The sequence below is a fragment of the Silurus meridionalis genome, chromosome 3 (assembly GCF_014805685.1).
Source record: "Silurus meridionalis isolate SWU-2019-XX chromosome 3, ASM1480568v1, whole genome shotgun sequence".
NCBI classification, from domain to species: domain Eukaryota; kingdom Metazoa; phylum Chordata; class Actinopteri; order Siluriformes; family Siluridae; genus Silurus; species Silurus meridionalis.
The window spans coordinates 24,200,112-24,212,840 of NC_060886.1; the positions used below are offsets into that span (position 1 = coordinate 24,200,112).

Genomic DNA, 12,729 nt, shown 5'->3' on the forward strand with positions numbered 1-12,729 from the left:
TCATTTCCGCCTGCGACGCGTTTAAAGTCGGAAACTTCATGCTGCAGGAAGAAGCAAATATAAAAACGAACGTAGATGGGCAGCTGCTGTACACAATGCACGGACATGAATCGGGTTGCTGATCAAACGCGTCAGTTAATGTTAGCGTTATTTGCGGGTTAAATAATACTAATTTAGAAAGTAAATAACCTGGCTAAGCTAGTTGGAGAAAACTGCTGCATATTATTTTTTAGATACCAACCGATTGGGTGTATGTCCGCATAATTTCCATGTGTTATAAACGTGAAATCTGGCTTAACGCATGGAGTCGTCCGCTCACTATTCTGAAGGCAGGAAATATTTTTAGTTGACTTCATTACCGCAGACATGTCGAGCAATCTAACGCCGGAACAGCAGAGGAAAATCGAGGAGAACAGACAGAAAGCGTTGGCGAGAAGAGCCGAGAGACTTGCACAGGGAAGCCAACAACCTGTACAAGCTGTGACTGCAACACACAAGCCATGTCAAACCCAATCACATCCTGCAGCAGTAGGAAATGTAAAGTACAAGCCGAGTTTTCCTCCAAAACCTGCAGCAAGCAGCAGAGCCCACAGTGGGAGACAGGTAGGAACCTCACAAGCTGCATGTGGCTTACAAACAATGTGCCTGCAAGAACAGGGTCCCAGGGATGCCAGCTCATGGTGTACTGTTCAGTGAAGGGCGCTTAAATGCAGAACTGTCGATGCAAAGTGCAGTCATGAGCCAGAAGACTGTACAAAATGTCTAATGACTTCATTACAGTCCAAATGTATTCTTGCGTTGCTTACTAACTTCATGGATCTTTAGGCTGATCATCCTATTCAAGGAACCATCCTCAGCTGCATAGTGTGTTCTCCAATTGAAGAAAACTCCATCAACGGGTAGGACCTCAGGATGAATCAGGTGGATACAAAAAAGAAGAAATGGACAGGAACGCTGGTCACTGGTATCTCAGAGGCATGTTGAGAGAGAAACAAGGGTTATAAAGTATCCTTATTGTGACACAAATGCTTGAGACACTCTGCCTTCCTTGAGAGATGGAAAGTTGAATGATGCTCTCAATCACAAGGAACCACACATCTCCCAGTATTCCTGAGAACTTTTAACATTTATAGCATCTTCCAGTAGACATATCTTTAATCTGGCTTCATCATCACAATATATATATATATATATATATATATATATATATATATATATATATATATATATATATATATATATATATCCAAGCAAAACTAATAGGGTGATTAGGGTGCAAATAGGGGATGTGGCAAGACACACTGGAAGAGCCAGTGGATAACACAGACATGAGGGATCTCTGGGATAAGAGATGCGTGAGAGTGGGGGGATGACAGCCCTCATACATCCCAGTTGACCTCCCCAAACATCCCTACTGACAAAAGGCTCGACTAAATAAATGTTCTCAACCTTTTAACAATTTGAACTGTGTCTGAAAGTATTATCTAACTATGGAGCTTTGTAAGCGAAAGATTTGCCCTCTGCTGTAGTCCTTATTATTTGAGGTACCAACAAATGGCCTGCACCTTTTGATGGAAACATTTGGACTTCTTGTGAAGAGCGACAGTGACCATTTGAAATTAGATGTGGGCTTTGTAGTGGTGACTTTCTGCGATAAAATCACTAAATAAATAACAAAGTAGCTTTTATTTGGAAATATACTGAAAAAAAAACATAAAAATTACTGTGTATAAGATCAACTTGGTCAGACTTTACACAGAGGATGGTTATTACAAATTTGAGAGCACACAATTGTCTAGAATGTTTTTTAATTTGTTCCGGGAGACCCAAATATCTTTGAGCATAACAATGGCCATGTAAGTTTGCCAAAGTACCAGTGAAAGAATTCCAGAGACTCGACCTGAGTGACTGCACCCAAGGCTTCCTAAGCATTTTGTGTGCAGGACAGACAAGCACATGTTCAAAAAGCTGTTCGGTTTGTTTCATTTGTTTGAAATAAACAGGTTTAAATGTCAACATCATCACTACAGGTTACTCACCTTGTCCTGTCCTGTACATTTTATTGTTGTTGTTTTTTTAACACCTAGATAGATAGAATAATATTTATAATGTATTCTATTTGCTCTTGTGTTCCAGACCAAGCTCATAGACCCAATTCCAATCCCGAAAAGGACAGAATGTCAAACATCTACTCCTTCGACTAGTTTTGTATCCCCCAAGCCCAAGGCCCAAGGTGCTGTTGATTTTTCGGAACCAAAGCAGAGTTCCTCGGCTACTAATTTCTACGCAGCGAGTGTGAAGCCACACAACCAGCCTTTAGACAAGAAGGCACTCAATCCCCTGGACTCTGGCTCGACTGTTTCTGTGAAAAAGCCTGCAGTGTGTGTACGAGGGAAGTGCGTTCCTCATTCAGAAGAGCGCTTTAGAGTAGAGGTTGGCTACAACGCAGAGCTCATCAATGTGTTCAAAAACATTCCCTCCAGGAACTATGGTGAGCTCTGATTTAATATTGCATTCAGAAAATATTTAAAGACGGTAATGTTTTTATGATGTGCAGATTGAACTTTATATTGACTGGTTGTGATTGATTGTTCTCTTGATTATGGTTCTACCACTTTAAATAATTGTCGCTTCTGTCGCAGATCCTGCCACAAAGATGTGGAACTTCAGCCTCGAGGATTATAAGCAACTCAGTAGGTCTTTTTGCATTGTACAAAGAGGACTCTATACATTGTGATATTTGTATACAAGCCATTTGTATTTTACACAACCTCCATACGTTTGCATTCAGTAAAAATCTTTAATTCGGCGTGGACCAGTGCGAAAATACAAGATATATAAGAGATCCATGCAACTAAATGTAATGAAATTTTCATGAATGGTTACATAATCACCTTTTAAAAGGGATTGAAGCCAAGTGTGATTTTGCCAAGCAAGTATTTCATCCACCCCCCCCCCCAAAAAAATGCAATAATTTGAATATTTCATAAACTCATATTTTATTCACAATAGAACCAAGAAAACAAATGTACCATTTTAAGAAAAACTTGAATTTGATGGTTAAAGTCTCATAGTTGGGATGCTGTTTAACACTGTGTAGCATCCACTTTTCTTTTAACTTTTAACAGTCCATATACAGTATCTCTCAAAAGTGAGCACATTTCTTGCAGATATTATATTAAATCTTCTTAAGGGACGATTGTATAGAAATGAAACTTGGATATATTTTAGAGTAGTCGGTTTGCAGCTTGTACAGCAGTACAGATTTACTGTCCTCTAAAAATAACTTGACATACAGCCATTATTGTCTAAATAGCTGGCAACAAAAGTAAGTACACCCTAAGTGATGTCCTATTCATCATGTTCATGTTTTTGTCTGCTTGACAGGACCATACAAATGTATGTATCTTGTATTAGAGCAGTTAGAATTTGGTGCTTTGAGTACAATTCTCTCATACTGACCACTTTGCCAACTTTGTGCACAATAGAAGTAATAAATTGTCTTCCTGCAAGACACACAACAATGCCTTGATGTGCATAAATAAAGGATCACAAAGACACGATTTGCTAAGATCGTAGTGAATGAACTCATGTGTCCTAATCAGAACACTTACCTCAACCCCAATGACCACTTTTGAAATAAACTGAAACACCACCTGCATCCCCCCGGACTGAATCCGTAATGGATGTGCAAAAAAGCACATATAAGTGTGATTGGTCAGGTCACCATAAATCCTTTGGCAATATAGTGTGTGTGTGTGTAAAGGTGGAAAAATTTTTAAATCAAAAGACAATATTGTTGCTGATGAAGTACACAATGGACCACTGCAGATACAATATAAAGTCTGCCTGCCTGATCTCCATCATCATGATGAAACATTCTACAGTCTATCCAGATGGATGTTTTACAGTATGACTGCACTTCCATACAGGGCTTTGATGCTTTAACGAGGAGGAAATTTATGTAAATCGTATTCTATGGCTTTCGCATTCATTAGATCACAATGCAGTTGAACACCTATGGGAGATTTCGGAGCAGCATTAGACTGCGCTCAGAATAACCGAGGGGTATTTTCTTCCCAATACAGTTCCAGAGACGTGCACTTTAGCTCTTCTCCTGGCTTGTGGTGTCCTAGCACCCAAATAAGACACTTTGTCACCCATCTGTTTATTTAAGATAACATTATCATGGTAGAACTTCATGCCAGTATGTTATGACACGTATCAGTTTTTTGCATTCTGTAGTGGTGATAAACATTGAGCATTAATTGTTTCTATGGTAATGCTGAGCACCATTAGATTTAGGATGTTGTATAGAAAATCTTTTTTCTTTTTAGTGGAGGAGGTAGCAGGCCTCCCCTCTGTGTCTTTGAAGGCTCTGGAGGGCATGGAAGGTTTGGATTTATCCGCCTCCAGCATTCGCCCAAAAGACTCTGCAGCACTGGTGGCCATGATGAAGCTGTGCCAGGGCTGGCAGAAGCCTGGGGCCACAATCAAGGGCAGATGCGCACTTATTTCCCGTTCACGCCTGGAAGTGGACATCACATACCATGCAGATGTTATAGGGGTCTTTAAACAGATGCCTTCAAAAAGCTATGGTGAGTAATACTTTTGGTTAGGTTGCCGAAAATTTTTTTTTTTATAATTCAAAAATATGATATGCATCAATTGGTTCATTCTTTCCAGCTCATTTCTTACAAAATTTTACATTTAGAAATAAAAAAAATAAAAATAAAGATTTGATGTTAACCCCAGCCTGTACAATAACATGCTTTATATGTTTTTTTTAAGACATGAAGACAAGGAAATGGAGTTTCCTACTTGAGGATTATGCCAAATTAAGTATGTACAGTATCTGATTGATTTGAAATGAATGAGAACAAGAATCAGGACAGAAAAAAGATTAGTGTGCGTGTACCAAATAATTAAAACGATGCACCGAATCATTAAAAATATAATTAGATTTAGATAATTAGTTTTACAGATTATTCAGTTTGCATAATTGTTAATAATGCTTACTTCTATATTAATTTGTTATTTAATTAATTGCCTATGTTAACCCCCTTGCACCATCTTATTTACACTGCTTGACCAATCAGCTGTTGTTACTCCTTTCTGTCATCAGTGGAGACTCTAAACGACATCTCTTCTGTGGAGGTCGAACCGTTACCGCGTGCTGTGCTCCAGGCCTTCTCTTCCCAGCTTGAGAAGAGCCATTCCACACCTCCAGAAATCCCTGAAGCCGATCTCTCGGGCATAGACAGCAGTCTCACACGCAGCCTCATGCCGTTTCAGCAGTTAGGTGTCAAGTAGGTGCCACATACTTCCTGCCATCTGGACTGTAGCAATAATGCAGCAGAGTTGTATCATCGTTTTTTTTTTTTTTTTTGCACATTACAATGAAGTGTACCTGTTCACATATTTGTAAAATGTGTGCGCACTTCTGAAAAGTGTATTTGTCAAATAGCCAACCACACACAGCACAACGTGCAGTGAAACACTTACCAGAGACATGGCTGCCTGTCAGGGGTGTAAAACTTTGCCCTGTTGTTGCGAGAATGGGAGTTTGGTCAGAAGAAGGTTTTAGTAACTTAAACAGGCAACCGGAGGGCAAAAAGTGTGTGTGTGTGTGTGTGTGTGTGTGTGTGTGTGTGTGTGTGTGTGTGTGTGTGTGTGGTGTAAACGTCCATGTTTAAGGGGGAAAAAAAAGACCGTACTAATCTTCTCCGCTGTCCTCACCATCCACTGTGGGGTCCTGAAATCTTTGACTGTGCAATTTTCACACCAGGTAGTGATGCAGGTGGGAGCCGGGCCGTCTTCATCTTTCTCAGTATGTTGCTTGGCTTTCCATCAAGCGTTCAGTGTGGTGATGCCGGATGTGCTGTTCCTGATCCAGACTGACTCTGTAATCAAATTAAATTTAAACATTGTGTTAATTGTTATATGAATAGTTACAATTGTGAATGTACAGGTGTATAGTGTGGGTGTATTAATAATATTCCTATTAAAGTGAGTGTATTCAGGATCTATGAATGTCTTTCTTACTATCTGGAAGTGGAATTGTGACCCAGTAATGATTAGTTGATGGTTTTAAACAGTGCCCATGTTTAGAACTTGAGCACAAATGTGTACTGCTCTTGGCAGGCATCATTAAGCATGCTCTTTATTGTTGTCAAATCTAATTGTAGCTTCTGTCTCGTTTTTTTTTAACAAGCTGCTTTCAGCTCATTTATTTATGTATGCATGACTACAGAACTTGCTCTGCCCTGCATCATGGCAAATCACGGCTTTTCTTAGTGCTCACGTTTACAGAAAAGAGCAGTTAGCACTGTCCTGAGAGTTCCTTCAGATGCTTTATGACCGTCCATGAGCAACAGAATGAAAAGATCTGATGGCTTCATGTGTCTCTGAGGAAGAATACAGTATGTCCACCGCTTGAGATTGATAAGTGTTGTGAAGGGCAGGATTATTTTGTTCCTGAGGAAAAGTTGCCTCAAAAATATTTGAACAATAACTATATGGTAGTATAATGATTTAATAAATAATCATAGTTTGTGTACAGTGACGCTGTTAACGGTATAAAGTGTTTTATCTTTTGAAATACAGCTTTGCAGTGTCCAGAGAAGGTCGTCTGCTCCTGGCTGATGATATGGGCTTGGGGAAGACAGTGCAGGCCATCTGTATTGCAGCCTACTACAGAAATGAGTGGCCACTGCTGATAGTTACTCCTTCCTCTGTACGCTTCACCTGGGCCGAGGTGAATTTAGACTGACCATGAATTAACCTCTTAAATATATCATTTACGACAATTAATGTTGCTGCTTGTTTTATTTTGATATGAATGATGTATTTATTTTTTCTGTGTGTTAGGCGATCCGCCGCTGGTTGCCTTCAGTAGAAGCAGACAGCATTAACGTGGTGGTGACTGGTAAAGACTGTCTCCGCTCTGGTCTCATCAACATTATCAGCTACGACCTGCTTAGCAAGATGGGGAAGCAGAATTTTGCCAGTCCGTTTGGTGTGCTAATTATGGTATGCTGCCCAGGATTCCTGTTATAACTTGTGATTAGGTTTCATTTTTAAAAGAATAGAATTGGTTTACAATGGGGTATGAGGATTCTCCTCTATTTTTGTTTAAATATGATTAATAGAGAAGTATTGTAACAGTTTACACTATGAAACGTATTGATGCAAACCTGTGATTTGACTGTGATTGTTTCATGTAAAGCTGAAATGTCTTCTATAGTAATTTAGATGTAATGGATTTGATGATGACCTCGTGTCTGCCACATGTATTTACAGTCTGAATTCCTGTATAAAATCCCCTGATAATGTCTGACCCATTTCTTTTTTCTATGTGTGCACAGGATGAGTCCCACTTCCTAAAGAACATTAAAACCGCTCGCTGTAAGGCTGCTCTTCCTCTACTAAAGGTGTGAACACTTATTCCATTATTCACCTGGCAACATTCACTGACTTATTACTTGCAGTAGTTTAGATTATTGCTTATAGATTTTGTGCTGTTTTATGCTCAGTCAGGCTTCTGAATTGAACTCAAGTCTTATTGAATGTCTTGCTTTCTAGCTTGCTCGCTTGTTGTATATTTCGATATCGTGATATTGAGAATTTGACCCTCGTTTATTGCTGTGTGAATACGGCAGGCTGCTAAAAGAGTGATCCTGCTGTCAGGAACTCCTGCTATGTCGCGTCCGGCTGAGCTCTACACCCAGATTCTGGCTGTGAGGCCAACACTCTTTCCTCGTTTCCATGATTTTGGAGTGAGATATTGTGATGCCAAGCAGGTACTGTACTTCCCTTGGTGGGCTTTAATCAGCTTAAATGAGGTCACCTCACCACTCTGTGTTAAATATTATAATAGGGTGTGTTTAACACTGCTCTAATTAATTAAATTATACACTAATTATACACTCAATCTGTGTTCTTTCTCTCTTTCCATATTCAATCTCTATCCATGTTTTTGCCTCCCTCTCTCTCTCCCTCTCTATCTCATATCCTTTACCTCCTACCCTCTTTTTCTGTAGCTCCCATGGGGTTGGGACTATTCCGGCTCCTCCAATTTGGCTGAATTGAAGTTGTTGTTAGCGGAATGTCTTATGTTGAGGCGATTAAAACCTGACGTGCTCTCGCAGCTTCCTGCCAAGCAGCGCAAGGTCGTCACCGTGACTACAGACGGCATAAACTCTCGTACCAAAGCCGCACTTTCGGCCGCAGCCAAAGAACTCGCAAAAGAATGCCACAATGTGAGTGACACTCCTACCAGCACCAGACATACTACCATGTCCATGCCAGTGCTGTGCTATAAATAGTTCACTACGCAAAAAACACTGGCCAGTGGCTTTCTTATGGTGGTTCAGTTTTCACTGATACGGAGCGGATTAAATGTTTATGGCAACAGATACAGTCTATATTTACTTTTATAAAGTGAGCAACATGGAACTACACAGATTTTTTTTGTTTTGTTTTTGCCCAAAACATACATTCATGCATCTTTATTTGAAACTTTTATTAAAATTGAGGAACTTTATTTAATTCCATGTAAAAACCTTGCCTTAAGCCAGTGCTATCATTTCTAGCTTGTTCAGTGTGTTCTCTCCCTCTTTTTAAAAAAAGAAAAAAAAAAAAGAAAAAAGAACAGCATGCCAGTCGTTAAAATTATAGTATTCGAAACGCAGTTTTCAGTGCTTTCACTTTTGTGGTAACCAGACATGAAAATGTACCTCTGGCTGAGTGGCACACAAAAGAGAAACACATTTCAGTTCATGCAACATCATATAGTGTAAGTTCATATAATAGAAACTGTCGGAAAAATTTCCCAGGATTTCTCCTGATACACAAATTGTAGGCCAATGTATACCCAAGAGTCTGCACCCTATCGGTATCCTGTAAGTGGATCAGGACTTTCTTTCTGTGTTTCTGCAGAAGAAGCAAGAGAAGGATGCTCTACTGGTTTTCTTTAACCACACAGCAGAGGCCAAGATTAAAGCCATCCTGTGAGTTTTGCCATGTGCATTTCCACTTTTATTACCCATTAATTCTGAATCAATAAAACAGAATCTAAACTCTCTGATACACTACACACATCCTGATCTAAAGCCTGAATACTGAATGCTGGGTTTTAATTTTTTGATAGGTTAATCATTACCTGTTTCTTCTTTTGACAGACTCACCATGCCTTACATGTATGCTTCTTTTTTTTCTTTCTATAAGCGAGTACATTTCAGACATGCTGGAATGTGGACGAGAGAAGTTTTAGTGTTTGCGCATCATAGACGAGTCCTGGACAGCATAACTAAAGAGCTTACTGATAAGGTAGGAAAGGAGTTTGGCCTTTTGGCAAAAATTTATCCAGAGACAAAAATTATGGTGGGGAAAAAAAGAAACTTTGAGCTGACACCCAGCTTTCCTTTTTGATATTTCTTTTATGTAACAGTTTTAGAATCAAGAAATGACCAGACAGAATATGGCCAAAAATCTTGTTTTATTTATTTTTTAATCTGGTTTGAGCTTTGCATGTTGCCCTCTAACACACTGACAGACTGACAGCCAATCATAAGTGCTGAAACTGAGTTTTACATACAGAAGCAAACACAGAACAATGGAATGATACAAACAGTAAAATATAATAGAATAAAATATAATATAAGTATTAATGTAAAATTTCTTTTAAAAGTAGAAAATCTTGACTATTCCGCATATCAAGGGAGTGAATGAATGAAGGATGGAAAGAAAGGAACACATTTGTTAAAGTATGCTGAAATAAGCATAACAGTTAAGTAGAAAATTCAATATTAAATGTAAAACCCACACACACATCTGTATTACCCGAATGATGTCTAACAAATGTAAACTATTTAATGAAAATTAAATTCAAAATTATTTTACTTATATAGAATGAAAGAGCAATTAATATATTATTCAACCAACCAAGAATTTTATTTCAAATTGTTTTAAAAATGATAAATGTTGTAATAATAATAATAAACTGTGTTGTTAAAAAAACCCAGCAAGCAATTTCATGTTTTGCAATTCTTCCCCGTGACTTAAAAACCGAGGTACATACCGAACCGTGAGTTTTGTGTACCGTTACATTAAATACTAAATATTAGCATTCTCTCAATGCTGTTTGTCCAATCAGATTAATAAATTGTATGCTCTTAAATATATCCTAATTTTCCCCTCAGATGACTGTCTGTTGTTTTTTGCTTACAATTATTTCTCTTCTCTTCCACCCCCCAGGGAATCAGTCACATCCGTATCGATGGGTCCACACCCTCAGCAGAGCGCCAGCAGCTGTGCGAGAAGTTCCAGTTCTCTGAGCAGAGCTGTGTGGCTGTGCTCTCCATCACAGCTGCCAACATGGGCCTCACGCTGCATACTGCCGACCTTGTCGTCTTCGCTGAGCTCTTCTGGAACCCAGGGGTTAGTGTGCTTCTGTGAGGGAGGGCGTTTTTATTCAGTCAGGTGGGGTAGTCACATAAGCATTTTGTGGGTCATCCAACAGGCTTTGTGACTTTTACTTAATAGTGGGGAATTTCTTCTGTTTCAACACAATAGGAGTCAATTCTGTGATATGAGATTTGTGCAACAGCACTAAAGGTGTACATTTGCATGAAACTGTCAATTCATCATGTCATGATGGGAGGTTGACAGTTAGTAGTTTTGGTTTGATATAAGTACTGTCATTACTGTTAGTACTTCTGTTGAATAATAATACTGTAATGTGAAAGGAACAAAAGTTATTTGTGTAATATCAAGACCTAGAAATATGTTTCTCTCCGAGGTTAGGATTTAATGTCTTGCAATACTAAGGCTATTAATTGTAACACTCGTTAATTACTGAGATGAAGCATCAATGTGCCCTAAGCTCTTGAGGTACTCTGGTCATAAAACCAGATTGTACTTCTCATATCCATGTTCAAAACAATTTGTTTTTACGTCATTATAGCCACTTGCTGTTGTAATCAAGGTTGAGTGTGTGGTTACATCCCAGTGTATGGAATATCATAAAACATTACACTAAGTCACTATACAAAACTAACCCAGTGTAAATAGTTATATGACCTCCTTTACTTACATTTTTTGCAATCCAGAATGTAAATTTATTTAAAAAAAATTCTCCCTATTAAAAAATGTCAGACCGCATTATGTCAATATTACTGAAATAGGCCTCTCATTAATTATTCTATGCCTTAAGATTTTTGTACATTTTACAGATATTAATTCAAGCAGAGGACAGAGTGCACCGTATTGGACAGACCAGATGTGTGGACATTCACTACTTGGTAGCCAAAGGCACAGCTGACGACTACTTGTGGTAATTTACATTTCATTTACATTGAAGGCTTTTGGCAGACGTCCTAATTCAGAGCGAGTTGCACCTCATCTCATTTTTACGCAACAGGGCAGTTGATGGGTAATGACTTTGCTCATGGTGGCAGCTTGGTGGTGTTGTAAATTTAACTGACAGCCTTTAGATTAGAAGTCCAACATCTTACCCACTGAGCTGCATATTTTTGTTTCACTGAGCTACCACTACCACTTTAACTTGGATTTGAAATAGTAGAATAGTCTCTTTATAAGCTAAATAACACACGACTTTTTTTTGTCTCTAGGCCAATGATCCAGGAGAAGATGAATGTTCTAGAACAGGTTGGCTTGTCCGAGTCCAATATTTCAGACAAGGCAGAATGTGCCAGCTTCCACAGCAAGGTGGGATGACGACATTTATTTATTATTTTTATTATTATTTTATTTATTTATTGCAAATTTTAGACACAGGAACCTGTATAACAGAAGTGCTACAAAAATGAAAGCAATCGAATAAAAGGAAAGTACTTTGCTTTTACACAACTGTGAAATATATCCTGAACCATCAGCAGGAACCACAGTTCAGGAGAGTGAAACCTGAGCGGAAAATGCAATTTATGTCCAATATTATTTTTGGCTACAGGCACATTTCTAACAGAAATTGAAGATAGAGCAGGTATTTTCCAAACCAACAACAGCCTTCCAGTGTTGGGTGGAAAATAGGGCATCTATAGAACCATTGGCGTTTCTGACTATTTTTTGGTCATAGTAAAAGTACCACCAGAAATATAAATCCAAATACTACCCTTGATTTGTTCTTCTTTTTGGAAAAACACCAATTTTATTAATGTGTGTTTTCCATGGCTCTAGTAAAATGCCAGTCCATATTGTGCCATGAAGCGATGCCTACATACCATATGCGGTTAATTGTGGGTGTGTCTGCATTTCACAACCGGCTTAATTGTGTATACTTTGCATATGATATCCATATATAAGAAATTTGACAGTGTTGTGGATAAGGGCTCATATCTGCTCTATTGCTTTGCAGGACCAGAAACAGCCAAGAATCACAGAGATGTTTCAGAGATCATTCTCAGAGGAGGATATGGACGAATCAATGCTATTAGAAGCTGTAAATGACTGGGAAGACAATGATCAGCCAGATTCAGTCAGCCACCAGGACAACCACGTCTCAGAGAGCCCCAGCAAGAAAAGGCGTATAGAAGACTATTTCGGATAAAAAAAAAAAACTAAGTAAATAAAGCCTGCCAATTATCAACGTAATAAAGTGTACTTTTTGGTTGTCAGGATTGATTGATTTTTTTCTGTTTTGCTTTTTTGGAAAGTCTGGTTTGAAAAAATAGCATAGATTTATTTCTATATAATTATTGCATATGTGTT

General features: G+C 38.6%; 1 protein-coding gene across 1 annotated transcript; it reads left to right on the forward strand.

Moving 5' to 3' along the window:
• On the forward strand, nucleotides 1–12,635 carry smarcal1 (SWI/SNF related, matrix associated, actin dependent regulator of chromatin, subfamily a-like 1). The gene is given in 18 exon segments (XM_046845294.1): nucleotides 1–603; nucleotides 2,137–2,491; nucleotides 2,643–2,693; nucleotides 4,338–4,598; nucleotides 4,792–4,842; nucleotides 5,126–5,309; nucleotides 6,607–6,757; nucleotides 6,871–7,032; nucleotides 7,368–7,433; nucleotides 7,662–7,802; nucleotides 8,043–8,261; nucleotides 8,941–9,011; nucleotides 9,229–9,269; nucleotides 9,272–9,330; nucleotides 10,258–10,440; nucleotides 11,235–11,335; nucleotides 11,634–11,730; nucleotides 12,377–12,635. Coding segments are annotated over 18 exon segments (2,622 nt in total). The 5' UTR covers nucleotides 1–366; the 3' UTR covers nucleotides 12,569–12,635.
• The last annotated feature ends 94 nt before the right edge of the window (nucleotides 12,636–12,729 follow it).